The sequence below is a fragment of the Eucyclogobius newberryi genome, unplaced genomic scaffold (genome assembly GCF_026437365.1).
Source record: "Eucyclogobius newberryi isolate DKJ021-1_F unplaced genomic scaffold, fEucNew1.0.hap1 SCAF_5, whole genome shotgun sequence".
NCBI lineage: Eukaryota > Metazoa > Chordata > Actinopteri > Gobiiformes > Gobiidae > Eucyclogobius > Eucyclogobius newberryi.
Window position 1 is genome coordinate 28,826,949 of NW_027316167.1, and position 27,015 is coordinate 28,853,963.

The following is a 27,015-nucleotide window of genomic DNA, read 5'->3' on the forward strand; positions in this document are numbered from 1 at the left end:
ATCTAAAACAAAAACAGGCAAAAGAAACACTTAGATTGATGAGATTTGTGATATTTTACATACAGATCATACCTGTTCTAAAATAGCAGCAACGAGAGATGTTTTACCACTCCCCACGTTCCCACACACTCCAAGGAGTTTGCCCTTTAAAAGAGAACATGATTTTAACTTGATTTAACACTGTGGAAAAATAATCAGTGAAGTCTATTCTTACTCTAGAGATCATTTTTAGACATACATTTTCGAGATAATTGATCTTGGCCTATTAGACTAAGACATGTGCAATATGTCAGCTTTCAATGTGGCACTTAGAAAAGGCAAAATAACATTATGAGATATAATTAAAAAAAAAATTATACTTTGTTCTGAAATTAATGAATTGTGAATTGCAAACTAATGTGTGAACCTTCTTCTGTCTGACCACTCCTGAGTAATGCAATGCATTCAAGAAAAACAATTCAAATTTACTAGAAGATAAAAATAGGCTTACTATGTACACAAATTTACAGGTAAGGTGCGTAAATGCCGTTGGACTCATGAACACTTCTAAAACCTGCTAATTTATCTACAATTTAATCAATCACTCAATGCACTGTTCACTTTCTGCACTTCCCCAGGGGTGAATGGAGACAAGGTTTCCGTGCTGACCACAGTGCATGGCTTTGTCCTCGCGTCCTCAAGACCACGCAGCATTCCGACAAACATTCATGCGACCCATGCAATCCTTGTTGTCCTGGACCTAGTCTTGGTTTAGTCCAGTTAGATTGAGACAAGCCCATCGCAAGGGCATATGCTCCAATTCCCTGGGACTGAGCTTGCTTGCATGGTTATGCACAGTTGTCTCCTATTCACGTGAGTAGGAGCCACAGAGAGCTTGCTTCCCCCCCGGGGAATGGACCATATGTCCATGAGCTTTTCTCCAAGTCTGCCTGGACTAAACCAAGACTAAACCAGGTCCAAAATCATGGAGGCCCTGACAAATAACAAATTGTGTATGATATATTGCTACAGAAAATATCATAATACTGTATGTCACATAAACTTTCTGCAGGACAATAAACAAATGAAGAAAAATCAAAAAAAGTTCTAAAAAATGTAAGATAGTAATTATCTTGCCTGACCAGCCAAGGCCACCTGCTTTAACAATTTCAAATGGCTGTGATTTACAGGTTGATTAATTAATCAAAGAATCCCATGGTCCATTTGTATCTAAATCACATGGGAGGCTGTGTACCTTTGGTAATGTGAAGGAGATGTTCTTCAGAGTGGGCTTGCCTTCCAGCTGGGAGTCTGAAGAATCATCCTTGTCTTCAGCCTTGGGTTCGGTCTTTTCGTCTGGTCTAACCCATGAGAGTGTAGCATTCTCCATAGCAACAGCCAAGTCTGGATCCTTCCCTTGAATCAGGTATGGTTCTGGATTCTTGAGCCGCAGTATTTTCTGTAACAGATTACCGTCTGGCTTGAATTTGTACATTCTTTGTAGTAATACATTGTGGTGTGAAAACCGGTGAATAAAATTGGCACTGATCATCCAAATTTCAAAAACGTCTATCGTTTAAGGAATCAAGATAATCGAATTAATCCTAATTCTGCTAACCCTCGACTAGGACGTAAGGCACACTGAGGCAATCTGAGGTTTAGACTTGTTCCCAGTGCATGTTGGACTCCACCAGGGCTGCTCTTTGTCACCAGTTCTGTTCATTGTTTTTATGGACAGAATTTCTAGGCGCAGTCAGGGGTCGGAGTGTGTCCGGTTTGGGGACCACAGGATCTCATATCTGCTGTTTGCAGACGATGTTGTCCTGAGGGCTCCATCAAACCCGGACCTGCAACATGCACTGGGACGGTTTGCAGCCGAGTGTGAAGCGGCTGGGATGAGAATCAGCACCTCCAAATCCGAGGCCATAGTTCTCGACCGGAAAAAGGGGGCTTGCCCTCTCCAGGTGGGTGGTGAGTCCTTGCCCCAAGTGGAGGAGTTCAAGTATCTCGGGGTCTTGTTCACAAGTGAGGGAAGGACAGAGCGTGAGATTGACAGGCGGATCGGACTGTTGTGGTGGAGAAGGAGCTGAGTGAGTGAGCTTTGGGTGTGTGATGGAAAAATGTCATATCATCAGGCTGTTGTGATGCTAAGTAATAAGTTACACAAGATGTTTGATTATTTCAAGAGCTTTGATTGTTTTAACATGGTCAGCTTAATAACCTTTGTCCTGTGCCCTGGTCAGTTGACACTTGCCTAGGTGAAGGACAGAGAGCCTGAACTGTTAATAGTATTGAGGATTAGGAAGGGTGCATTTGTGGACATCCTTGAGTGAGTGGCCTGATTACCCACACCCAGGGATGAAACAATGGCCTCTATTAATCATTATATTGTGACATCATATTCTGGCTGTTGAGCCTTTTTAAGCTGGAGTTTGTGAGATTCATTCAGTCACACATTTGAACAAGACAACTTGGTTCTATTCTGCCTTATTTCTCTGGCACCGTTTATAGTATATTTTCCCCAACAGGTGATAACCAAAAGGACAAGATCAAAATTAGAGCCTCCGCGATATACCGTAGGTTAAGGTTCAGTTTTGACCCGACAGAACAGAACACATTAAACAATTAATAACAAGTGGTATTATAATTGTCTTAAGTGTAGGAGAGAAGTGATTACCTGGAGGCGTTCAACAGAAACAGAAGCAATAGCAAGAGATCGAATAGCCATAGGTGCTACAGCAAGACTGAACCTCATTGCATTAAATATGGAAATAGTTGTAAAAGCCTGGTGGGAAAAAAGACATTTTACAAGGTTTGAAAGTAGTAATCTACTTTTCATAACAATATAAAGTCTATGGACTTAAGATAAAGAATCTGTAAATATTATATTATATATATATATCATATATATGTATATTCATGAACATATTTGTAGTAGGTGTAGTAGGTCTTGCAGATGGCGGTCACTTACAGTAGCAGAATCCAGTGCCAAGCCAAAGGCCGTGTGCACCAAAAAGGTTATCACAGTGGCAATGAGAGGGCCAAGAGTAGAGAGGCTGACGTTGGCATTCTCAAAAAAACTGGCGTTTCTCATATTTCTCATTTCTTTCTTTCTGATGCCTAAAACACAAATATCAGTTATCCTGTATAAAAAATACTCACTCAATTGTCCACAAAAGAATGGCTTCAATAGTATTTTTCCATCCAAGAAAAAGATTCAGTTGTAGTCATCTGGACACTGTTTTCTTTTCTTTTTGCAAATCTTTCCTGATGACTACAGCTGAATCTTTTCTACTGGGCAAATGAGATATTACACCAACTTCAATTATAATTATAAGATGGCATATTATACTTTTCTCTTGTATATGAAAATAAACTATTAAAAGCAGGTTGTTTTCAGTTAGTGCTCCACTTTCTGGAGTGGTAAGGATTTTTTTGCTGCAGTATTTTTGAAGTAGTGACAGGTTAGAGGAGGCAGTGCCAAATTCAGCTCAATGTGCCCAAGACACTACTGCACTCCCTTTGATGTAAGTTCAGAGAATCAATTTTGCAGTTTTGAATAGGTAGTCAATGGACACATTTCCATTTTTAAGTTGTTTTAGGTCAATGTAGACTTTTACTATGAAAAATAAATAAATCTTTGATTATAATAATGTGCCTGATAGATTATCACTAAATACCAGACAGAAGAATAATGTCTTCTTGAAGATAGAGTTGTAATAATACAATATAAGGACAAACATACCTGCAACTTCCTTCTCAAAGCTTTCCTCCCAGGCGTACATCTTGATTAATTTGACACTATTCAGTATCTCATTCATTTTGCGAACTCGACTGTCAGTTGACTTAATGGTAGGAATTCTGAATTTTTGAATCATTTTGCCAATTGAAATCTGCCAAGAATAATAGAAATAAGAATAGAATAATTTTAAAAATATGATTTACATTTTAATATGTTTTACCAACCTGTAAAGGTAAAAGGAGTAAGAAGGTGACTACACCTGTAAGTGCAGTAGCACCCAGCACATAACAGGCATACGCAAGACATGCAATAAACAGCACTGGTGAGACCAATAAAAAGCCTCCAAATATGACAGCTTCAAAGACCCTGTGTCCATCATTGGTCAAAACATTTATCAACTGAAGAAAGAGAAACATTGAATAAATAAATGTTTATAAATGATATACAGTTATATAGTGTTTAGATGTTTACCTCGCCCATAGTAAGGCCCGTGTTGACTTTAAGGGAGAGGATCTTCTGGAAGGCTAGTGCTGAAAAAGCCCCTTTCAGCCTGACAGCTGAGCGCAGGTTGATGGCCCAGAACAGAGATATGAAGAAAACTTTGCAGAATTCAGTAGTGAGCAATCCAAAGGCCAGACCTAGTCCAGTGGTCAGTGTCTGAGACTCTGGCTCATTAATATATCGCAGGATATTATCAACTACAATGGCCTGTGGAGAAATGAAATACAATTCCTGTCAATACATAATACAAGATGAATTAGTGGTGATCCGCCATTTTATTTCCTTTAAATTGTATTTCTATAAAAAGGGCCATCAATATCAGTAGTTTTAATGTTGTACTGTATACTTGACTAGACTTTTTTAATCCAATATTACATGGGGTTTAGAACATGTCTAGCCTTATTATCTCCCATTTTAAGTTCATCTGTCAGCAGAAACATGTCACGACAGAAGAAACTAATATACCCATTTCCAACATCATTCATTAAATATTGTTGACACATATTGCAACTACATGATACTGTGCATTCAAAGGGAGAGAGAATGTTAAGTTAAAAAACACTATTTGGCTTTTGATTACTTGAATTCAATCCACAAACAACTTATTCTCAGCCTGCGATAAATCTCAGGTGTGGTGACTTACTGGACCTAGAAATGCAGCGATCATTGCAATAATTCCAACAACAGAAGACAGGATGAGTCTGGTTCTCTGAAACCTCATCACCACTCTACTTAAAGATGCTTTGTCTTGTCCCACTCTGGCCACTTCCTCCTCCCATAATTTGTTAAATCTGAAACAAAGAGATAAAAAAGGACAGAGTTCACAACTACATAACTTCCTCTTGAGCATTAGTTCAACATATAATAAAGAATTCCTTTTCTGACCTGTCTGTGTTGATATCAGCTGCATCATAGGGAGACAGAGCAAGTGAATTAAAGTCCAGCTTTTTCCGGAACGCAGACCACAAAATAGGAGTCATCCAGGAAAACGTTGAAAAGGATAGAAAGCTGGCATTGTCCTGTGGATTTGACCTTGTGTGACACATAAATTATACACAATTTAAAATGAAATTAATATATACAGTATGAAGATATTTGTCTGTGTTGCTAAATGCTAAAGTTTTTTGTACAATTATGATGATAATGATATGATTATACTATACAAATATTTGAAATGTAATTTCTCAAATTACAGAGGAAAACTAACATAATATTTCATTTGATTAATTAAAGGTGGTATGGACGATTTTTTTCAGCAATTTTTTTTATCATATTTTCTCGTGGCGTGGATAAATCATTTGTCCTGCCACGTATCAATCATAAAACGCACCTACCGCTCACCTGCAGCCGCGTCAGGCTCGTCCCCACGTTTCTGCGTGCCTAAGCGCATGGATCTATCATAATATAGTTCCCACAGTGTACGGGGCAAAATGAAGACGGAGAAAGACAGTTCGAGCTGACGCAGAAGTGGACAGAAATCTATGGGAGACGAGAGATGCGATGCGCTCCGTTGTGCTAATAAACAAACGCACGTGTGTGTTGTATCAGTCCACACGGGGGAGGGCGCATGCGCACTTCCGCCTGTGTTCTCAAATCGCCCAAAAATCGTCCATACCGCCTTTAATTGTTTCAACTTAACAGATTTGTACATTTTCTATGAATTGCAGAACTACTGAAGTACCCAAATGAAAAGATACTGACTCAGGTGAAGAAAAGCGGATGGGCTTGAAGTTCTGGAGGCTTTGATGGTATTTTCTAAATCCAGTGGGTCGAGTTGTATGATCTTCTGTAGGATTTACACTCCACAGGTCTCCATTGTGTGACTGAGGGAAGAATGCAAACAAGAGTCAATGCCAATAAAGGAGATGAATATTATCTTATCTAAAAATATATCATTTTCTTTTCCTTTTTCAATAAAACATTAAAACATAAAACACAAAGTGATATAAACAACAAAATTACAAATATATATTTAGGTTGTTCCATTCATTTTAAAGACACTGAGTTATTAGTTGATTCAAGCAATTTGCCAACATTGTGTCAGTCTGCAGTACTTTGGAGTACCTTTATACATGAAGTTTAGCAGCACAAATGATCAGAGCAAACGTCAAACTGTGGAGTAATCACACATAAGCTTCAGCCCTCTCCTTTTGGGCTCCGTGCATTACTTTTATTTATGTATTCTTGCACCAGAGTAAAGAGGAGCTCTGAGGATGAGACGAAGCTTAGACCGTACTTCACCACTGGTCTAGGTCATGCAGTGGCGTGTCATTTGAATGCAAAAGCACCATTTACAGTAATAGAACCTTGCATCCAAAAGTCTTGGTTTTAGCACTTCATTTTATTTATTTATCTACAATGAGATCAAATCATATAAACTTTATACTATGAGATAAAATGATATAAAACAAGTGCATTGGCATTGTGGGTAGTCCCGGACCAGTGCTTTAAAATCATTAAAAGGCATAAAATTATTTAATTTAAAAGTCCCTCTGTTTTGTTCCACAGGAGCAAAGTTGTTGAAAGCCTTTTTTCCTGTCTCTGTGTTAACACGATGGGTTTGTAAGAGAAAAATATCCTGAACCTTAGAGCTGAACCTTAGAGCTGAACCTTAGAGCTAAACCTTGGAGCTGAACCTTAGAGCTGAACCTTAGAGCAGAACTTCAGAGCTGAACCTTAGAGCTGAACCTTAGAGCAGAACTTCAGAGCTGAACCTTAGAGCTGAACCTTAGAGCAGAACCTTAGAGCAGAACCTTGGAGCTGAACCTTAGAGCAGAACCTTAGAGCTGAACCTTAGAGCAGAACCTTGGAGCAGAACCTTGGAGCTGAACCTTAGAGCTGAACCTTGGAGCTGAACCTTGGAGCTGAACCTTAGAGCTGAACCTTAGAGCAGAACTTCAGAGCTGAACCTTAGAGCTGAACCTTAGAGCAGAACTTCAGAGCTGAACCTTAGAGCTGAACCTTAGAGCAGAACCTTAGAGCAGAACCTTGGAGCTGAACCTTGGAGCTGAACCTTGGAGCTGAACCTTAGAGCTGAACCTTAGAGCTGAACCTTAGAGCAGAACTTCAGAGCTGAACCTTAGAGCTGAACCTTAGAGCAGAACCTTGGAGCTGAACCTTAGAGCTGAACCTTGGAGCTGAACCTTGGAGCTGAACCTTAGAGCTGAACCTTAGAGCAGAACTTCAGAGCTGAACCTTAGAGCTGAACCTTAGAGCAGAACTTCAGAGCTGAACCTTAGAGCTGAACCTTAGAGCAGAACCTTAGAGCAGAACCTTGGAGCTGAACCTTGGAGCTGAACCTTGGAGCTGAACCTTGGAGCTGAACCTTAGAGCTGAACCTTAGAGCTGAACCTTAGAGCAGAACTTCAGAGCTGAACCTTAGAGCTGAACCTTAGAGCAGAACCTTAGAGCTGAACCTTAGATCAGAACCTTAGAGCAGAACCTTAGAGCAGAACTTCAGAGCTGAACCTTAGAGCTGAACCTTAGAGCTGAACCTTAGAGCTGAACCTTAGAGCAGAACCTTAGAGCAGAACTTCAGAGCTGAACCTTAGAGCTGAACCTTAGAGCAGAACTTCAGAGCTGAACCTTAGAGCTGAACCTTAGAGCTGAACCTTAGAGCTGAACCTTAGAGCAGAACTTCAGAGCTGAACCTTAGAGCTGAACCTTAGAGCAGAACCTTAGAGCTGAACCTTAGATCAGAACCTTAGAGCTGAACCTTAGAGCTGAACCTTAGAGCAGAACCTTAGAGCTGAACCTTAGATCAGAACCTTAGAGCTGAACCTTAGAGCTGAACCTTAGAGCAGAACCTTAGAGCTGAACCTTAGAGCAGAACTTCAGAGCTGAACCTTAGAGCAGAACCTTAGAGCAGAACCTTAGAGCTGAACCTTAGATCAGAACCTTAGAGCTGAACCTTAGAGCTGAACCTTAGAGCTGAACCTTAGAGCTGAACCTTAGAGCTGAACCTTAGAGCTGAATGATAAACAGGTTTTAACACTGTTGCTATAGAATACATATATAAAGATAAGATAATCCTTTATTGTCCACACATGGGGAAATTTCATTGATACAACGCAGTAGATACAGAGGAAAAGGACAGATAACTTAATATAGGAAGTTTAAAAAACACTCAATAGAAGAACTCTTATAAACAAAAACTCCTATAGACAAAACCTCCCATTTCCCAACAAGGGATGGAGGGGAAAAAATAGGATATAATATCACCATCATCTAGAACTGAATGAAATGTGGCCTGGATGAACGGTTTTCTACAATGAAGATGAAAACATGTTTTATTTCTAAAGAAGAATGACAATTTGGCTTTAAGATTATTTGTCAGCTCTTGTACGTGTTTGTTGGAGGAGAGTTTATCATTCATCCAGATGCACAAGTATTCAATTACATCACCATTGAGCGTAAGAATAGATATATTTTTTGGGTCACTGGAATGTCCTTTGGAGAACAACATACATTTTGTTTTATTTGGATTCATTACTAATTTTAGATTAACACAGTTTTGTTGGATGGAGTGAAATCCTCTTGAATGTTTTAAATCACTTGTGCACGAGAAGGTGCCTCAGCACAGAACTGCATCATCTGCACACAAGTGGATTTTTTTATTATCTCATTGTAGATAAATGAATTGAAAAATAATAAATAATTTATTTATTAAGTGGATACTACTGTGTTTTATTTTATTTATTGTAGATAAATAAATTGACTTCGGCTGAATATTGAGTGTTTTTCGTCATGTCGTCGTGATGTACGCTAGCTCTGAGCTAGCCCTCGGCCACCCCCGCGCCCTGCACGTTTATATAAAAGAGGAACTTCATGAACGATCGGGACACGCACTGGAATCGCTTCAACTTGTTTTGACTTTGTTCGGCTGGATTGGGTGTTTTCGTCGTGTCGTCGCGATGTGCCTCGGCTCCGAGCCCCACCGGCCCCCTCGCGCCCCCCGGCCGGCGCCGGTGCGTGTTTACACAAAGGAAGAACTCATGAAACTGCGGAGTATCATCGTCTTACCCGGAGATCGTCACGTTATCCCGGCGGACATCCTAAGGAAAACGCAAAGTTTGACATGGTCTATAGGAGATCTTCTACTGAGAGTGTTTTTCAAACTTCCTATAAGTGATCTGTTCTTCTGTATCTACCTCTGTATCTACCTGCGTTGCATCAATGAAATTTCCCCATGTGGGACAATCTTATCTTATCTTTATATAGATAGTAAATAACAGTGGTCCAATGACAGAGCCTTGAGGAACACCTTTATTATGGTAAGAACATTCAGATTGAAAGCCATCAGCAGAAACAGCTTGAGCTCTTATTTGTGAGGTAATCTGCAAACCATTTTTTAGAATTTGTATCAAAGCCAACAGCATCCAGACGATCCAAGAGAACACAGTGATCCACTGAATCAATGGCTTTTGACAAATCATTCATCATTCTTCATAATTATCCATGCAATAGCAATATAATTTATAACTTTGGTAGCAGCTGTGACAGTGCTATGCCCTGGTCTAAATCCAGACTGGTAGTGTGTTGCTAGGCAGTATAGTTTTTAGGTCTGATGGAAATGATTCAAATCGCTGCAAACATGAGTGAATGAACAGAACCAAACTCAACATTACTGAAGGTTGAACACGCATTGTAACATCTCTTTTTAATAATCAGATTGAGTTGTTTGGAGTGAGAGCACCAAAAGAAAAGAGTTCTTTATTGTTCGCTTACCCAAGACATTTCTTTTAATCCGCTCGGCTCTTGTGAATTTTCTCTCGTCATTGTGTCGTCCTTTCAAACGCCAAACGCCAGTGACTGAAATGAATGATATGGATAATCTGGAGAGACAGGATGAAACAGTTAAACTTCTAAAAGCATTCTACATGTATGAGTTATATATCCTACACTGAAGAAAACCCAAAGGACAGTTTTGCACCATCTATTCACATTATTATTATTATTGGCTCGAGCCAACGAAATGCGACGAGTCTTCGTTCTTGCCATGTTTCTTATTATTCTTACTATTATTCTTGCATGGTCATTTTGCCACAACTCTGGCATTTTTGACATTGATGAATGTCACACATGGGGACATAGGTCACACATGGGGTCATAGGTCACACATGGGGTCATAGGTCACACATGGGGTCATAGGGCACACATGGGGTCATAGGTCACACATGGGGTCATAGGTCACACATGGGGTCATAGGTCACACATGGGGGCATAGACGTGATCGCCTCGGCCTGAACTCCAAAAAAATGGAGGTTGCGATAACGCCCGTCGCAACAGTGCCGACTAGTTCAAAAAAAGAAAAAACACGAAACTCTTAATCTTTGGCCTAAGCACATGAAACTTGGGACAGTGATAGAGCTACCTTTGCCCTCTGACCTTTGACGAGTAAAACACACCTGGAGCATCGCTCTATGATAAACAGGAAGTCAGCCATGTTGAATCAAAGTGGCACCGCCACGTTTTACTTTTTTTTTCATAATTGTACTTGTCCTAGGTTTTTTGTCCGATCGAGCTCAAAACAACACTTTTTGCATCTAAAGCAGTGGTTCTTAACCTTTTTTGGAGAACCTATACTGAACCTCACCAGTTTCATAAGCCCATTCACCGAACCCTTCTTAATTGGAAGATAAAATATGATTTTTTCAAATTCAAAACATAGGTATATATTTTACTGGTGCACAAAATGAACCGTGCATCAACATCACTGTGTTCAAAGAACAACATTTTCACACAAAAACAAAAACCTTAATCATGAATATTTACTGCAAATCAGTGTGACTTCTGCTGTTGCCTTTCAGAGACCAGTTCAGAAATGCTCCTTCACCTTGGTAAGTGCCACTCTCATGTCATTTGCGCAACAAAGTCTATTCCTTTTCTTAATTTTTATGTCCAGCATCCTCGAAAAGGATTGTTCGGAAATATATTATAGTATAGTAGTTATAGAAAAGGACAAGGGAAATGGCCCCCGAGGCTGACCTTTTGGCCCTTTTGGGGCCAGGCTGATGCCAAAACTTAGCCCAGAAAGGAGGGCTTCGATACAGGCTCGACTCAATGGCCTTTTCCGTGGTGCTTTTGGCTCTTTTGGGGCCAGGCCGGTGCAAAGACTTAGCCCAGAAATTAGGGTTTTCATACAGGTAAGACTCTGACCCTTTGGCCCTTTTAGGTGCAGCTGGTACCAAGACTGTGAGAGGCAAGTTTAGTTTATGTATACGTTCGTATGGAAATCTACATCTTCAGGTACCAGACCTCCTGTCTGGTACCTGTGCCTAAGACACCGCGCCCCAAAGACCTCAACAGCTTCAGGCCAGTGGCTCTCACGTCCCACCTGATGAAGACACTGGAGCGGCTAGTCCTGGACCACCTCCGCTCCACCGTGAGCTCAGCCATGGACTCGCTGCAGTTTGCATATCGGTCTGGCATTGGAGTGGAGGACGCCGTCATCTCCCTGCTGCACCGCTCTCTCTCTCACCTGGAAAAGCCTGGCAGCTCTGTGAGGATCCTGTTCTTCGATCTTTCCAGCGCCTTCAACACCATCCAGCCGCTGCTCCTGAGGGACAAGCTGGAGACGGCTGGTGTGGAGTATGACCTGGCAGAGTGGATCCTGGACTACCTCACAGACCGACCCCAGTTTGTGAGAGCCCGGAACTGTGTGTCTGACACTCGGACCTGCAGTGTGGGGGCGCCCCAGGGCACTGTCCTCGCGCCCTTTCTCTTCACCCTTTACACTGCAGACAGGACACGGACAGCTGTGTCCTGCAGAAGTTCTCTGACGACTCTGCCATCATCGGACTCATCACGGACGACGATGACGCGGAGTACAGAGGACTGGCGCAGGACTTTGTGGACTGGTGTCAGCGGAACCACCTCCTCATCAACGCGGGGAAGACCAAGGAGATGGTGGTGGATTTCCGCAGACGCCACCCCACTGCCCCCTCACCAGTGAACATCCAGGGACGGGACATTGAGAGAGTGGACTCATACAAGTACCTGGGTGTTCATCTGAACCACAAACTGGACTGGACTCATAACACAGACGCACTGTACAGGAAGAGCCAGAGTCGGCTCTACCTCCTGAGGAGACTCAGGTCTTTTGGAGTGACAGGGCCACTCCTGAAGACCTTCTACGACTCTGTGGTAGCATCAGCCCTCCTGTACGGTGTGGTCTGCTGGAGCAGAAGCATCACAGAGAGGGAGAGGAGGAAGCTGAACAAAGTCATCAAGAAGTCCAGCTCCGTCCTGGGCTGTGCTCTGGACTCGGTGCAGGAGGTGGGGGACAGGAGGGTCCTGGCTAGATTCACATCTATGCTGGACCATGAGTGTCACCCCCTGCAGGACACTCTGTCCGCTCTGGAGAGCAGCTTCAGTGAGAGACTGATCCACCCTCGATGTGTGAAGGAAAGGTTCCGTAGGTCTTTCCTTCCTGCTGCTGTCAGACTTTATAACAAAAACTGTTAGTACTGAACACTCGTAATACTGACCTAACCTAATACTGATGTGCAATTGCTGTTGGAATTCATGTGCAATTCATGTGCAATTACTGTGAAATTCATGTGCAATCTATGTGCTGTCGTGACACATATTCATGTGCAATTACTGTCGTGATCACATGCAATGGTATTTATGTATTTATTTATTTGTCTATGGTAGTTTTTATTTATTTATAGGAGATCTTCTACTCAAAGTGTTTTTCAGACTTCCTATAAGTGATCTGTTCTTCTGTATCTACCTCTGTATCTACCTGCGTTGCACCAATGAAATTTCCCCATGTGGGACAATAAAGGAATATCTTATCTTATCTTCAATTGATTACATTTGTTTTATTTGTAGAATGTATTTGTAGTCTTTTGCCTCCTCTGACGTAAATGTGTTACTGTCACTTTAAGAGAGCAGGAACACGGGCGGAAGAAGCGCAGGAGACACAGCGCAAAATGAAGAGCCAAATGGTTTTCTTACCGTAGTATTCTATCTTTTGAGAATAGCTGTATTTGATTACTCCTGTAAGAAGTGTATTAAGTGTAAGTGGATTAAACTTAGGTTTTTACAAACATATTTTTTTACATCGGAGTCCCGTGGGAGTTATTTCTCATCAATTAAAGTACACGAGTAATGCCATCGGCAAAAACAAGACCTCAGCCACACAAATACTTTGCCCAGAAAGGTGGTCTTTGATTCAGTCTAAAATATTATAAGAGAAATCACAGGACGTACATCACGACACTCACAAGTCGACTACTGAGCGCACCAAATTCCATTCAGCAAAGCGGGCCGTGTGTGTCTCGACCTCCGCCGAACCGTTCGATTGAACCCAGGTTAAGAACCACTGATCTAAAGACATTGAAATTTAATAAATATTCAAAAACAAATTGATCTCCCTTACGGTCTCTGCGTAACACGCCCTCAAAAAAGACTTAATTTCCAGTTTTTTCAAGGACAAGTCACGCCTATTGGAATTGATCTAAGGAGCTCATATTTCACTCACTAATGCGTTTTTCTGGTTGTTGTTGTTGTTGTTGTTGTTGTTGTTTTATGGCGGTTGGCATCCGAGTGTTGCATTACCGCCAGACTTTATTCCTTAGACTGTTGTTGCTGTTGTTATTGTTTTATGGCAGTCGACAGCCGAGTGTCGCATTACCGCGGTTGTTGTTGTTGTTGTTGTTGTTGTTTTATGGCGGTTGACATCCGAGTGTTGCATTACCGCCAGACTTTATTCCTTAGACTTTGTCGTAGTCCTAAAAGTTCTTCTTCCAGTGCCTTGACTTCCAGTGCTTTGTCCTCAGACTCTGTCGTAGTCCGTAAAAGTACTCCTTCCATTGCTTTGGTGTTAAAAAGTCTACGCCGTGCGTCTACGAGCTGCCACTCGTAGACGCACGGCATCATTACCGCGGTCTTATGGTCTTTAGACTTTATTCTTTAAGACTTTATTCTTTAGACTTTATTCTTTAGACTTTATTCTTAAAGACTTTATTCTTTAGACTTTATTCTTTAGACTTTATTCTTAAAGACTTTATTCTTAAAGACTTTATTCTTTAGATTATTCTTTAGACTTTATTCTTAAAGTTTATTCTTTAGACTTTATTCTTAAAGACTTTCTTAAAGACTTTATTCTTTAGACTTTATTCTTTAGACTTTATTCTTTAAGACTTTATTCTTTAGACTTTATTCTTTAGACTTTATTCTTAAAGACTTTATTCTTTAAACTTTATTCTTTAGACTTTATTCTTTAAGACAACAACAACAACATCAATGAAAAGTATGGGCTTTGTACTTCCAAAGCAATGGAATAAGAATTTTTAAGGACTACGACAAAGTCTGAGGGGAGGAAGAACTTCTATAGGAAACAATAACAAAGGCATCTCATGACCTCTTGGGCTTTGTCAAAGCACTGGAAGTCAAGGCACTGGAAGAAGAACTTTTACGACAAAGTCTAAGGAATAAATTCTGGTGGTAATGCAACACGGACTACGACAGAGTCTGATGGCGGAGGAGAGTGGATCGGGGATGGAAGACGTTCTGGACGGCGTGGAGGAGCAGCCTTTTCTGCCTGCACGTGCCCGGAAACATAAAAAGTCCCTTAGCTCGTCCGAGGGTTCTGGGAATGAGCAGCAGGATGAGGCTGAAGCTATTGATGTCCGGGGTGAGAGCAGAGACTGTAAGGTGATCATAAAGCTTGCACAGGATAGTGCATCCTTTAAGGAGTGGAATTCAGTGGCATTGTCAAAGAGCCTAACTGTAGCTGTGGGAGTGATCAAGAGTGCGAGTGTCCTTAGAGATGGCTCGCTGCTGGTCGTGTGCAAGGACGCGGCTCAGCAACGGAAGGCGATTGGAACTAAACGTCTGGGTGGAAAGGACATTCTTGTGTCTAATGCTGAAAGAAACACGGTCAGAGGAGTTATCGTAGGTGTACCTACGGCGACGTCTGTGGATGACGTTAAGGAGAATTTGACGGGAGTTACGGTGGTGGACGCTAGGCGTTTGAAGGTGACCCGGTTTGGGGTAAGATGTGACAGCTTGTCGGTAATGGTAACACTTGAAGGGAGGTGCCTGCCTAGTAAGGTGTTCATTGGGTACATGTGCTATAGCGTCAGGCCATATGTTCCGCCGCCCCTGCGTTGCTTTAAGTGCCAGCGCTTTGGGCATATTGCAGCGGTCTGTAGAGGGAGGCAAAGGTGTGGTAAATGTGCAGGAGATCATGAGTATGGGAAGTGTGACGTGGGTGCAAAACTGAAGTGCTGTAACTGTGGGGAAGAACATAGCTCTGCCTACGGGGGATGCAGGTTTAGCAAAAGAGCTGCTGAGGTGCAGAAAATAAAGGTCTCTCAAGGTATATCCTATGCAGATGCAGTCAAGAAAGTTTCAAGTAACGAGTTTAGAGTAAATACAGAGAGAGGAGCCAGCGCTGCTCCCAGCCAGGGCGAAATGAGAGAGGCCAGCGTGGCTCCCAAGAAGTGTGAAGGTTTCAAGAGTGGAGGTCCCAAGTGTGCAGGTTCCAGAATTAATGAGAATACCCTGGTTGTGGATAGAGAGGATTTTGTACTCTTTATGGTGGATGTTGTAAACTGTGCTGCTCAGACTCAAAGCAGAACTGAAAGGATCAGGATCATTGCTAAAGCTGCAGGGAGATTCCTTGGAACAAAGGAGCTTGATTGGGCAGATATAGAAAACAGGCTAAAGGCGCTAAATGGGAGTCGGAGTGATGGGGGTCTGCTTGTGGGGAGTCAGAGTGATCAGAGTGACGAGATGGGGGTGGGGGTGGTCTCCTGTCCTCGCCCAGTCTCGTAGACGCACGGCTACCAAGCGGCGACATCAGTGGACATATTAAAGCCTATAGAATGAAGCCTAAAGAATAAAGCTGTACGGTGGAAGCACCGAACGTCAAAGAAGGAGAGGAAGATGAAGAAGAGTCTCCCTGGAATAAAGCCGGTTGGTCTCTGAGACCTCATGGGCTTTGTAACACCAAAGCAATGGAAGGAGTACTTTTACGGACTACGACAGAGTCTGAGGACTACGACAAAGTCTGAGGAATAAAGTCTGGCGGTAATGCAACACTTGGATGCCAACCGCCATAAAACAACAACAACAACAACAACCTGGCGGTAATGCAACACTCGGATGCCAACCGCCATAAAACAACAACAACAACAACAACAACAACAACAACAACAACAACAACAACAACAACAACAACAACTATTCTAGTCACAAAGACATATCATGACCTCATGGGCTTTGTAACACCAAAGCAATGGAAGGAGTACTTTTACGGACTATGACAGAGTCTGAGGACTACGACAAAGTCTGAGGAATAAAGTCTGGCGGTAATGCAACACTTGGATGCCAACCGCCATAAAACAACAACAACAACAACAACAACAACAACAACAACACTCGGCTGTCAACCGCCATAAAACAACAACAACAACATCAATGAAAAGTCACGGGTCACCGAGGCTCTCTCTCTTTCTCCCTGCTCAGGTCTGCATTCAGCACGATCTTTTATTTTGTCAGGACAAACTACTATTTGAATCACAAACTATGCAATCATCAACGGTGAATTACTGAGCGTCGTTTGGTATGCCGCCAAACGCAGCAGAAAACATGGACAGGCGGGAAGGCGGTCGCGTGGAGGGGAGAGCCATCATCGCTGCTGCCGCGGCTTTAATTAGTAATATAATCCCATGCGTCTCATGCATACAGCATTATTGGGAAAACTAACTTCTCAAACAGATCCAAGGAAACATGTAATAGTAAATCAAGTTTCCTGATTCTTGCAAGTGCGGCGAACATAGCTCGGGTTTTGTGCAAGCGGCTATGAAAAAAGAACATCTAAATACCGTATTGTCCGGACTATAAGTGGCACCGAAGTATAAGTCGCACCAGCCAAAAAATGTATAATAGAGAAGAAAAAGTATGTAATGCGGATGCAAGTGTGAAAATTACAAATAGTATTACATATAAGTCGCTCCGGAGTATATAAGTATATAAGTATAAATATAAGTATAAGTCGCACCCTGCCCAAAACTATGAAAAAAGGTGCAACTTATAGTCCGGAAAATACGGTATTTATATAAGATTTCCCCATTACCAAGTTTATTTTCTATTGCTCACTTTTCTGTGCTCGAATACTCAAATAATTTGTATGCTATAGATCGCTCACAAACAGGACAAATAATAACAGATTTCTGCCTGTCTAACTCTCACACATGAGAAAACACATGATTGAATATCGTTGTACGTATTTCAAATTCATCTAAATAAATATCATTGATCCCTTTTATATCAGTTCATGCCACAAAGCTTCTCAAATGCTTTACTGTAGTCTATAAAAGTACAGTGCAAAGTCATCTTTTTAATGTGATAAAGGTCAACTACAGGTCAGTTATGTAACTGTATGTTGTAGAAATGAAGTACCATATTTTCCGGACTATAAGTTGGACTTTTTTTCATAGTTTTGGCCGCGGTGCGACTTATATACTTATAATTAATAATAATAATAATAACTTTTATTTATATAGCGCTTTTCAGTGACCCAAAGACGCTGAACATATATAAAAAAGGGGGGGTATTTACAGACAGGGGGGGACAACACGTACAATACACATTAATATACAGATAAAATGAACAAGACAGAAGAAGTAGAGAGAAAAAGATGGGGATGTAACAGGGGGTAGAAGAGTAGACAGTGGGGTAGAGGAGGCGACTAATTAGCGACTTTGTTATTTTCACACTTGCAACTGCATTTCATACTCCAGTGCGACTTGTGTATGTTTTTTTCTTCTCTGTTATGCATTTTTTGGCTGGTGCAACTTATACTCCAGTGCGACTTATAGTCCGGAAAATACGGTAAAATGTGTTTCAGGTCATGGTGTGACCTTTCTTAATCCGTCCAGGTTCTCCTCATGTGGCATCCTCCTGTTTTCATCACATTAGACAATCGTTTCCCCCAAAACTGTTGAGCTCCATTGTCCATTTAAAAAAAATGACAGGAAAACGAAAATGAAAAAATGACAACACGAGCTTGTTATTGTTATGTTAAAAAGATTAAAAGCTACTGGAAGATAAGGGAGGTATTTAGTGAGCTGTGCTGAGCTGGTGGCGTTTTACATTTTTGTTAAAACAATTGTTACAAACCTGGGACATTAAATTAAGATAAGATAAGATAAGATATTCCTTTATTGTCCCACATGGGGAAATTTCATTGGTGCAACGCAGGAAGATACAGAGGTAGATACAGAAGAACAGATCACTTATAGGAAATTCCTTCCGCAGCTGGTGGATTTGTCAGCCCAAAATGTCAACTGCAAATTTAACATATTTAACTTAACACTTCACATAACAGTGCACACATTTACAGTTTCTAAACACTGATTTCCTAAACAAATATTTCTCATAGATATAACTTTAAAAGAAAGCTAATTATGAAATGTTGAAAATATGATCTAGAATCGCTACGGTAACGAGCATGTAAACACGAGTAAAGAGAATAGAGATGTTACTTACGTTGTGTGTAATGTCCAGAAGCAGAAGCTGTGCAGCGCCTGGAGCTGGAGCGTCCTGACTGTACCTCTCACTCACTCGATTTTTCAACTGTTTCAACTGGATCGGACGCAGCGCCAGTCACGAGAGATCAAAGGTCGGTGTGTTCAGAGATCAACCTAGCACAAAGCACAAAGCACACCACTACCTGCACCACCATGACCAGCACCACAACCACTACAACCACCACAGCCAGCACAAAGCACACCACCACCAGCACCACAAGCAGCACGGCCAGGATCACCACCACCAGCACCACCACCAGCACCACCAGCACCACCACAACAACCACCAGCACCACCACGACCACTACAACAACTACCAGCATCACCAGCACGACCACGACCACAACCACCAGCACAACCACAACCACCAGCACCACCACATAACCCCATAACCCTTTCAAAAGAATATAAACCATAATATTTTCACCTAGTTCTGCTTCTACACATTTGTAACGTTTACACTTTAGAGCAGGCAGTCTACTCTCCATTTCACATAACGGTTTTGTATTAACAACTAGAGTAAGTATTTGAGACAGTAACAGTAAATAATAAATACTCTTCGTAACTTCTTTTCATTCATTAATTTTCTTCGGCTTGTCCTGTTCTGGGTCGCAGGTGACTGGAGCCTATCAGTGACTAATTCACTGAAGTTGAATTCATTTTCAAAGATATATTTTGAGTGCCATGCACACTATATGATACTACATTAAGAATAGTTAATATGTACCTTTTGTGCATATTGTTTATGAGGGCAATGTCTTACTCAGGGCCTACAACACAAAAGAGTTGATCACAGTTTTATATTAAGTCATCTCAAACCCAAGTCTTTAAAATACCTTGAGATGTAGATAAGGTGTTTTAAGTTGTTTTGTAACCTGCAGTAACCTGAGTAGTTTGTAATAAGTTACATAATATTACAACAGGATGAGGGCTGGTATCAGTGCCACAGCAGCCATGTGGAAATAACTGAAAAAAGAGTGGACAGCATGAGGACAGCAGAGGTCAGCAAAAACAGGAGTGCTGAGACACGTTTATATTTCTTGAGTCTAAAAAAAATGTATAAATATGTATGTATAGGCTTTATTAGACAGGAGAGGAGAGTGTGGAAAAATGGGGGATGAGAGAGAGGGGAAGACATGCAGTAAATTGTTAGAGCCTGCCATACGTGTGCTATGTCTTAACAACTCGACCACTGAGCAGCACCAAAAAAACCAGAAATGTAAAAATCTTTGCGAATGTATTTGCTCTGGAGTTAAATTGCTGTTAACAGATCTGAAAAGCTTAAAGGCGGTATGGACGATTTTTCGGCGATTTGAGAACGCAGGCGGAAGTGCGTATGCGCCCTCCCCCGTGTGGACCGATACAACACACACGTGTGTTTGTTTATTAGCGCAACGGAGCGCATCGCATCGCTCGTCTCCCATAGATTTCTGTCCACTTCTGCGTCAGCTCGAACTGTCTTTCTCAGTCTTCATTTTGCCCCGTACACTGAGGGAACTATATTATGATATATCCATGCGCTTAGACACGCGGAAACGTGGGGACGAACCGCACGCGGCTGCAGGTGAGCGGTAGGTGCGTTTTATGATTGATACGTGGCAGGACAAATGATTTATCCACGCCACGAGGAAATATGATAAAAAAAATTGCTGAAAAAAATCGTCCATTCCACCTTTTAAGAGAACAGCTCAAGTGCAGGTCAGAAAACCAGTTGTGCCTTAAAGTACCATAGCTGTTCATGTCCAGCAGATGGCAACAAAGCCCCTCCTAATAAAGCAATGACACTAGTGTAGGTGCGTTCATGTTCAGCAGCAGCAATGCAGTCTTCATCAACGATTCAAGTTGAAGTGTCCAATGAGAGCGTAGAAAAACCCCAGCAGCCTTGTGCAGACAGATAGGATTAAACTAGAAACTTCACACTTCACTCTCCATCGAAATCGATCGGATCACAGGTTTTGCTTTTCCCGAAGCTAAACCCTAAGCTTAAAATACAGATCAAGTTCTTAGGTTGAGCACTAAATATGCAACATGGAAGATGACACACCGGAAAGCAAAATAACTGCATGCTTAATATTTGATAATTGAGCATCCAGCATTATTTTTATCATTAATAATAATAATCATCATCATCATCAAAGTGCTCTAGCCACAGCTACTGTAAATAAAAGTCTCCAAGACATCAAAAGATTAGGACAACACATTTTAATACTAATACAAGTAAAAAATATCATATTGTTATTATCCATCGTTCTATGTTGCGTCTTACCAAAGAAGCAAGTTCCTTGTGAAATGTGTTCACTGACAGTGGAAATAAAACCCTTTCTGATTCGTATATAAAAAGCCGAGGCGGTGAGGAGGGTGTATCCAGGTATATCCAGGTGTATCCAGGGACAACAAGTGAAACTTTACAGCTTGTGCTGAATGTCTTCATTCTGAGTTTGTCCTCTGACAGTTTAACTCTGGTTTAAACAGCTGTTATTTGCGTCAGATCTCAGCCATAAGATTATTTGTACCAGTTTACAGATAATGAGGAAGTACACAGTAACAGATTATTGTGTCCCATATGATAAATATGATACATATGATATGTGATATAAACAAGAAAGATGCATGAGAATATCTTGGTCAAAGTTCAAAGTTGTGTGTGGAGATACAGGACTTGGAGAAGCTCATGTCAGTTGCCGGTGACTGGAGGTAAAGGTCCCATCTGTGGCCCCAGAAGCCCATTTGTGTCCAAGGCTGAGCCTTGAACTGACAAAGAGCTCCTTTATTTGGTGGTTGTCTCTGGTGGCTGCCTGCCACACCACCTCCAATTCCTCCTCAACATCCCTAAAGACAAGAAAAGTGAGTGGAATTAAGTCAATATTAAGATATTACAAAGATGACATCAATATAAGCTAAACACAACATTGATTGGTTTTGCAGTGACAATTAGAATATATAGTTTACACCAGCAAGTGGCTGCCACACAGAACAAAAGTCCTGAGCTCAACTTCAGGCATGGTGTTAAAAAAGATACAGTGAATTACACAAAGTAGGTCCAGAAAGAAACGGGGGGATTAATAAAAAAGTAGGTTTTAATGACTTGATTAAGGATTTATTGGGAGCTTGAATCTTGATCCCACAAGTTGTGCCTTTTGTTCATGTTCCTTTAGTTTTGCATTTACCTAAACATTCATGAATAGTCCACATAATGTAGCCGCAGTGCAGTCGATCACAACAGTCGCCGCGGTTATAAAGTGTGCCTGCCTAATGGATATGCAGCGATATCCTGCACTTCTTTATCAGCTGTCAACATCAGTCTTCACAATAAACTGTGTGTGTGCGGCAGAGTAAAACCAAGGACAAATGGGGCCTTCTAACATGGTGACAGGCTGCCTTCAGTAAAAAGTACAAAATGGTGAGTATATCTGGCCCGACTTAATGGCCAGTGGCAGGAGAGCAGTACAAATAGCGGGGGAACAGGAGGTGACGCGATCTGTGGTTGACAATAAAGACAAAAAGCTGTGCAGGGACACACAGTAGCCTCTTCACACACTCCACAGGGCCAGGTCTGTGATGGCTCAAACAGATATAATATGCAAGCACATTAGAGTCTGCATAATTAGGTTGTATATAATCTTACAGACAGTCTCCAGCCCACTGTGTCACCGACTTCTACATTACCATACCATGACTTATTTCTAGTTTATGTTAATTATCCTATCGAGCAAATCATTTAAAGCCTCATCACCAGCCAATGCTTCATAAAGCGAGACACAAAGTGTCTAGTAGTACAATACATTCATGTTAAGGTACACTTTATTGTATCCTCTGCATTTGACCCACTTTTAAACAAAAAAAAACCCTATCAGGAGCAGTGACCCATCTCCAGATCTTGAGCTTGAGGATGTCGTGCATGTTCTGGGTTATGTACAGTGCTTGTCTGAGTTTGTGTGATGACAAGCTCCCCAGCAGCCTCAAAGCCCTGTAACGTCTCCATTACAATCACAGTGTCTGTCTGCAGCCGTACAAGTCCCTCGTCACCGCTCTCCCGACAGCGCAGACACTATTATTCTGTGTTATTCTGAGCTGCGGGGCTTAGCTTGTGGAGCTGCTCTGGCTTAGGAACAACAACAAACCTAGCATTAGACAATCAGACAGTAATTACACCCTCAAGAAAGACTTGGGCCCCACATGAACTGCAGAGTCTATTGTCAATCTGCTCAATCACAGACACAGCAACTGGCTGAATCTTGGGCTAATTTTAACGTACACAAACTCTATGATCTATTGTGCGATCTAATTTAAGTATTTGAATTGACATTTTCAACTATGTGCTGGGAATAGCAGTTGTCTACAAGGACAGGACAGCAAAGACGCATTTAATAGTTCAACAGGTGTGACACAGTAAAGAACATCTTATAAGTAGTATTATAAATGATTAAATCTAATCTATGGGAGCAAGAGAGTCCAGTCCATTTCTGTTTTACTGCCTGTTTAGATAATGAAACCTTTCTATCATTTAGGGTTGAAACCACTGAAATCGAGACAATATAATGACCAATTTCTTCTGCCAACATTTAAAAACAAGTTTGATAATCACACCCTCACTTGCTCGGCGCCAAATGCATTTACAGCAGGAGTTAGTGTCAACAACACAGATTATCATAAGAAAATCTGCAAACCAGCAACTGAAATTGATCATTTTAGACACGTATGTAGCTAAATGGCTTAAAACCTCTCCACACCAATTAACACCAAACAACTGTGGCATAGTCTCAGTAATATTAAAAGATTTATTTCCATCTAGTGTTGCACTGTTTCTTTTTCACAGTTGATCTTGTCTTGATGATGGAGAGTGACCGCTGCACAAAAAGAGTGACCGCTGCACAAAGCATCTCCAGCTCGTCACAAACACTCTCACTGGGGTTCAGATCTGTAGTACATTCGTCTCTGCTTCTCCTTAGATGTTTTCTCTGCTCGATGCCAATTCTCAAACACAGTGACATCTTTTCCATGACCACGGGATTTGTCTGTCCACATGTTTGCATCAGAAATGAGAAGTCGCTCACTGCATCAGTCGGGTTTAAATACAGTGTTGCTGCTGAAAGTTCATCACCTGCAGCAGTTCTCCAGCAGGAGGAAAGGACCTGCTGTATTTGCTTAGTTGAATCCAAAAAGGGTTGATTTTTTATTTGGACAGGCAGTGTAGAACCCAATGATACGTTTGCTAAACTTTCTATCTAAAATGTGCCGGGGTAAGAAGAAAAAGTAATGTCAGGCCTTGTTCCCCCGCAAGCTCCTGGAACTCTAAAGCCAGAAAAACTTTCTCTGAGGAATACATAGAACTCAGCAGGCGAGTGGTAATTACGACCTATCAACATCTACGCAGCAGTGGCAGAATACAAAGCAACACATCAGAAGAAGAGACAGACTTCCACCCAATGTTGGAATTAAAAGTTTAGCTGCAACCGACTGTCAAGCACTTGGGTGAACTGCTAATGCCACAGATGAAAGGATTAGAGCGGCGTTTCACACAGAGACGGAATGAAGCACGAAAACATTGCCCATGCTGACACCCACAGTTTAGCTTTAGCCGAACTTTTAGAGGAGCGCAACTTTTGTATAAACTATTTGTATCGGGGAGGCTTTAGTTGAGTCTTTAGGTTTTTCATTTTTTTCAGATTTTTTAAGTTTTTGTAGTGTGATTACGGGGCACCTCAGGGACAATTGCCAAATAGGTTGAATGAAGCAGAACTTTTGCGACCACATGTAAACGTCATAAGCATCGAGTACTAATTATGCAACTGTTATAACATAATTTGTGTGGCAGGACTGGGAGTTAGAGGTGTGTTTATCGTCAACACAACTGCTAAGAGCGTTTATAATTTTCTTGAATTGATCTAGTGACACTGAAAGTTTCCAATTTAAGGTATTTTTGTGAACCTTGTGTAACGATCATTTGTAAACAGTAGCTTTGAGTGCCTCCAGACGCAGAAGCATCAGTTCAGAAATAGTGGTATGATAAAATATCGATGTATCATGACACTAAATTTGGTTATACAGTATTGATATTGTGGGCCGTTGTATCAATATATTGCCATGAGTATTGTTACATAATGATTTTGTGACAGTGCTTTCATTAGAGAGAGGCATGATTCAATTGGGTCTATTTCATATTAAGTTTGTGCAAGTCATGGTTTAACAAAGAAATAATGTTGTTAAAATGTATTTGGTTCTTTAAAAGTGGTGACATATCATAGAAGATCACGTGTAATATATTGTTTATCACATGTGTCAGTCGCTATATGCTTTTATAATGAGCCGTGTGTCGTATCAAATCATGACCCTCTGATCCCCGGCACTATTCAGGTACATTCTGTGTATATAGTACATGGCAATGGCCCCCAGTTCTCACACAAGTTACTTACATAGCGGGAGAACTGAGAAACATGGCATGAGGCCCAGTCTGTTTTGTTTACACTTTCTCCTGAGGATGTCCTTAAAGGGACGTTATGCCTTAAAGACATTAAAGGGCTCTAGCGCACTGGGCCTCCTTTAAACCTGCACCATTACAGTCACAATGACTAGAACATTGTGTCCCAGTTTCACTTTTTCATAGTGAAGCCCTGTTATTTTATTGATTGATGTATTTATTTTTTGGCCCAAAGGCTTTAGTGGACAGGACAGCTAAAGTGTGAAAAGGGGAGAGAGAGGGAAGCTTTATTGGGGAAATGGTTGGGACTGGAAGCGATGTGCAACACATTAAACCATTAAACTGGCAAGCAGCCCATTAAAATAAAGAAATAAAGAAATAAAAAGAAATAGTGCTCTATGTAACTTTTTAGATCTGACCAAATTACCACAGTATGTCATACAATCTATTTCCCTGTTCAAATTGAGAAGGCATTTGTTTTTGTTTTTTAAGGGAACAAAGATTTTGATTTTAAATTTCATGAACATGACTTGTCAGATAAACATGTTCAAGTCAAAACGTGCTTTTAATGATAACAATTGTAATGCTGATTCATTCTTGATTACAGAAACATTGTTGTGATTTTGTGTTTTGCTTCTCAAGCCGTTTATTCAAGCAAAATCAGAGTGAGCCTCACCTGAGTCTCTTATTTCAAATCCAGTGTCTTTGAACCTCTGCGTCCTTGAATGAGCACAACCTAAAGCCCCCCACCGGCACCAATCATGAGTCAGTGCAAGTGCATCCTGTCCAGCTCAGTGAGTCTGGGATTCTGGAGGTTCTGAGCTGAATATGAGACATTGCCTGTCCATAGAAGGAAAAGAACATGTACGTGTTCTCGATCTACAGGTTATGGCATTGACAAGATGTTCAGATGTGATTGTACGAGTGCAGACCGCATACATAAGGTACCTTTTGGTAGTGGGAGTTCCCAGATGACAGCCGCCTAGTTTAGACAGGCGTTGTTGGGCTGCTGAATCTGTTGGTTTGTTCGTATATATGTTCACCTGAGGGGATTTGACATTTCTGCGTAGGAGCAAATAGAGTATATGGAACAAGAACAAAGTCACCGAGACCCAGGCTAGATGTGGTCGAATTTAAGATAAGATAAGATAATCCTTCGTTGTTACAACACAGTAGAACAGGAGGAAAGGACAGATTATAGGAAGTTTCAAAACACACTCTTAATAGAACTAAAAAAAAAACAACTCTTATTAACGAAACTCCTCTCCTATCTTAAGAGGGAATGGAGGGGGGGAAATAAAATAGATAATAAAAATAAAAAAATAAAGATAAAAATCAGATAATAATAAAATAATGATAATAGAATAAAATAAAATAAAAATAAAGTAAAAATAGCTAGCATAAAAAACAAAATAGAACACTCTTATTTACAGGTATTGCACATGGTTGATTCAGTATTGCACATGAATATGATGGTATTGCACATGGTTACATCAATATTGCACATGTTCAGGGCTAGCAGTGTTTGTTATAAAGTCTGACAGCAGCAGGAAGGAAAGACCTATGAAACCTTTCCTTCACACAGCGAGGGTGGATCAGTCTCTCACTGAAGCTGCTCTCCAGAGCGGACAGAGTGTCCTGCAGGGGGTGAGACTCATGGTCCAGCATAGATGTGAATTTAGCCAGGACCCTCCTGTCCCCCACCTCCTGCACCGAGTCCAGAGCACAGCCCAGGACGGAGCTGGACTTCTTGATGACTTTGTTCAGCTTCCTCCTCTCCCTCTCTGTGATGCTGCTGCTCCAGCAGGCCACACCGTACAGGAGCT

The 27,015-nt window shown here is 41.3% G+C and overlaps 2 protein-coding genes across 2 annotated transcripts in view; both read right to left on the bottom strand.

The window, feature by feature from the left end:
* Positions 1-5,995, bottom strand: part of abcc12 (ATP-binding cassette, sub-family C (CFTR/MRP), member 12) — a 29,317-nt gene extending 23,322 nt beyond the window's left edge. Inside the window, exons 1-11 of the mRNA XM_072464662.1 lie at positions 5,924-5,995; positions 5,108-5,254; positions 4,866-5,013; positions 4,193-4,429; positions 3,946-4,119; positions 3,725-3,872; positions 2,951-3,099; positions 2,657-2,764; positions 1,235-1,438; positions 73-144; positions 1-2 (exon numbers count right to left, since the gene is read on the bottom strand). The exon at positions 1-2 is cut by the window's left edge and continues 123 nt beyond it. Coding sequence (XP_072320763.1) covers positions 1-2; positions 73-144; positions 1,235-1,438; positions 2,657-2,764; positions 2,951-3,099; positions 3,725-3,872; positions 3,946-4,119; positions 4,193-4,429; positions 4,866-5,013; positions 5,108-5,202 — 1,337 coding nt within the window. The 5' untranslated portion in view covers positions 5,203-5,254; positions 5,924-5,995. The remainder of the gene's footprint in view (positions 3-72; positions 145-1,234; positions 1,439-2,656; positions 2,765-2,950; positions 3,100-3,724; positions 3,873-3,945; positions 4,120-4,192; positions 4,430-4,865; positions 5,014-5,107; positions 5,255-5,923) is intronic.
* A 15,417-nt stretch (positions 5,996-21,412) lies between these two features.
* Positions 21,413-27,015, bottom strand: part of cep89 (centrosomal protein 89) — a 44,999-nt gene continuing 39,396 nt past the window's right edge. Inside the window, exon 18 of the mRNA XM_072464664.1 lies at positions 21,413-21,600. Coding sequence (XP_072320765.1) covers positions 21,441-21,600 — 160 coding nt within the window. The 3' untranslated portion in view covers positions 21,413-21,440. The remainder of the gene's footprint in view (positions 21,601-27,015) is intronic.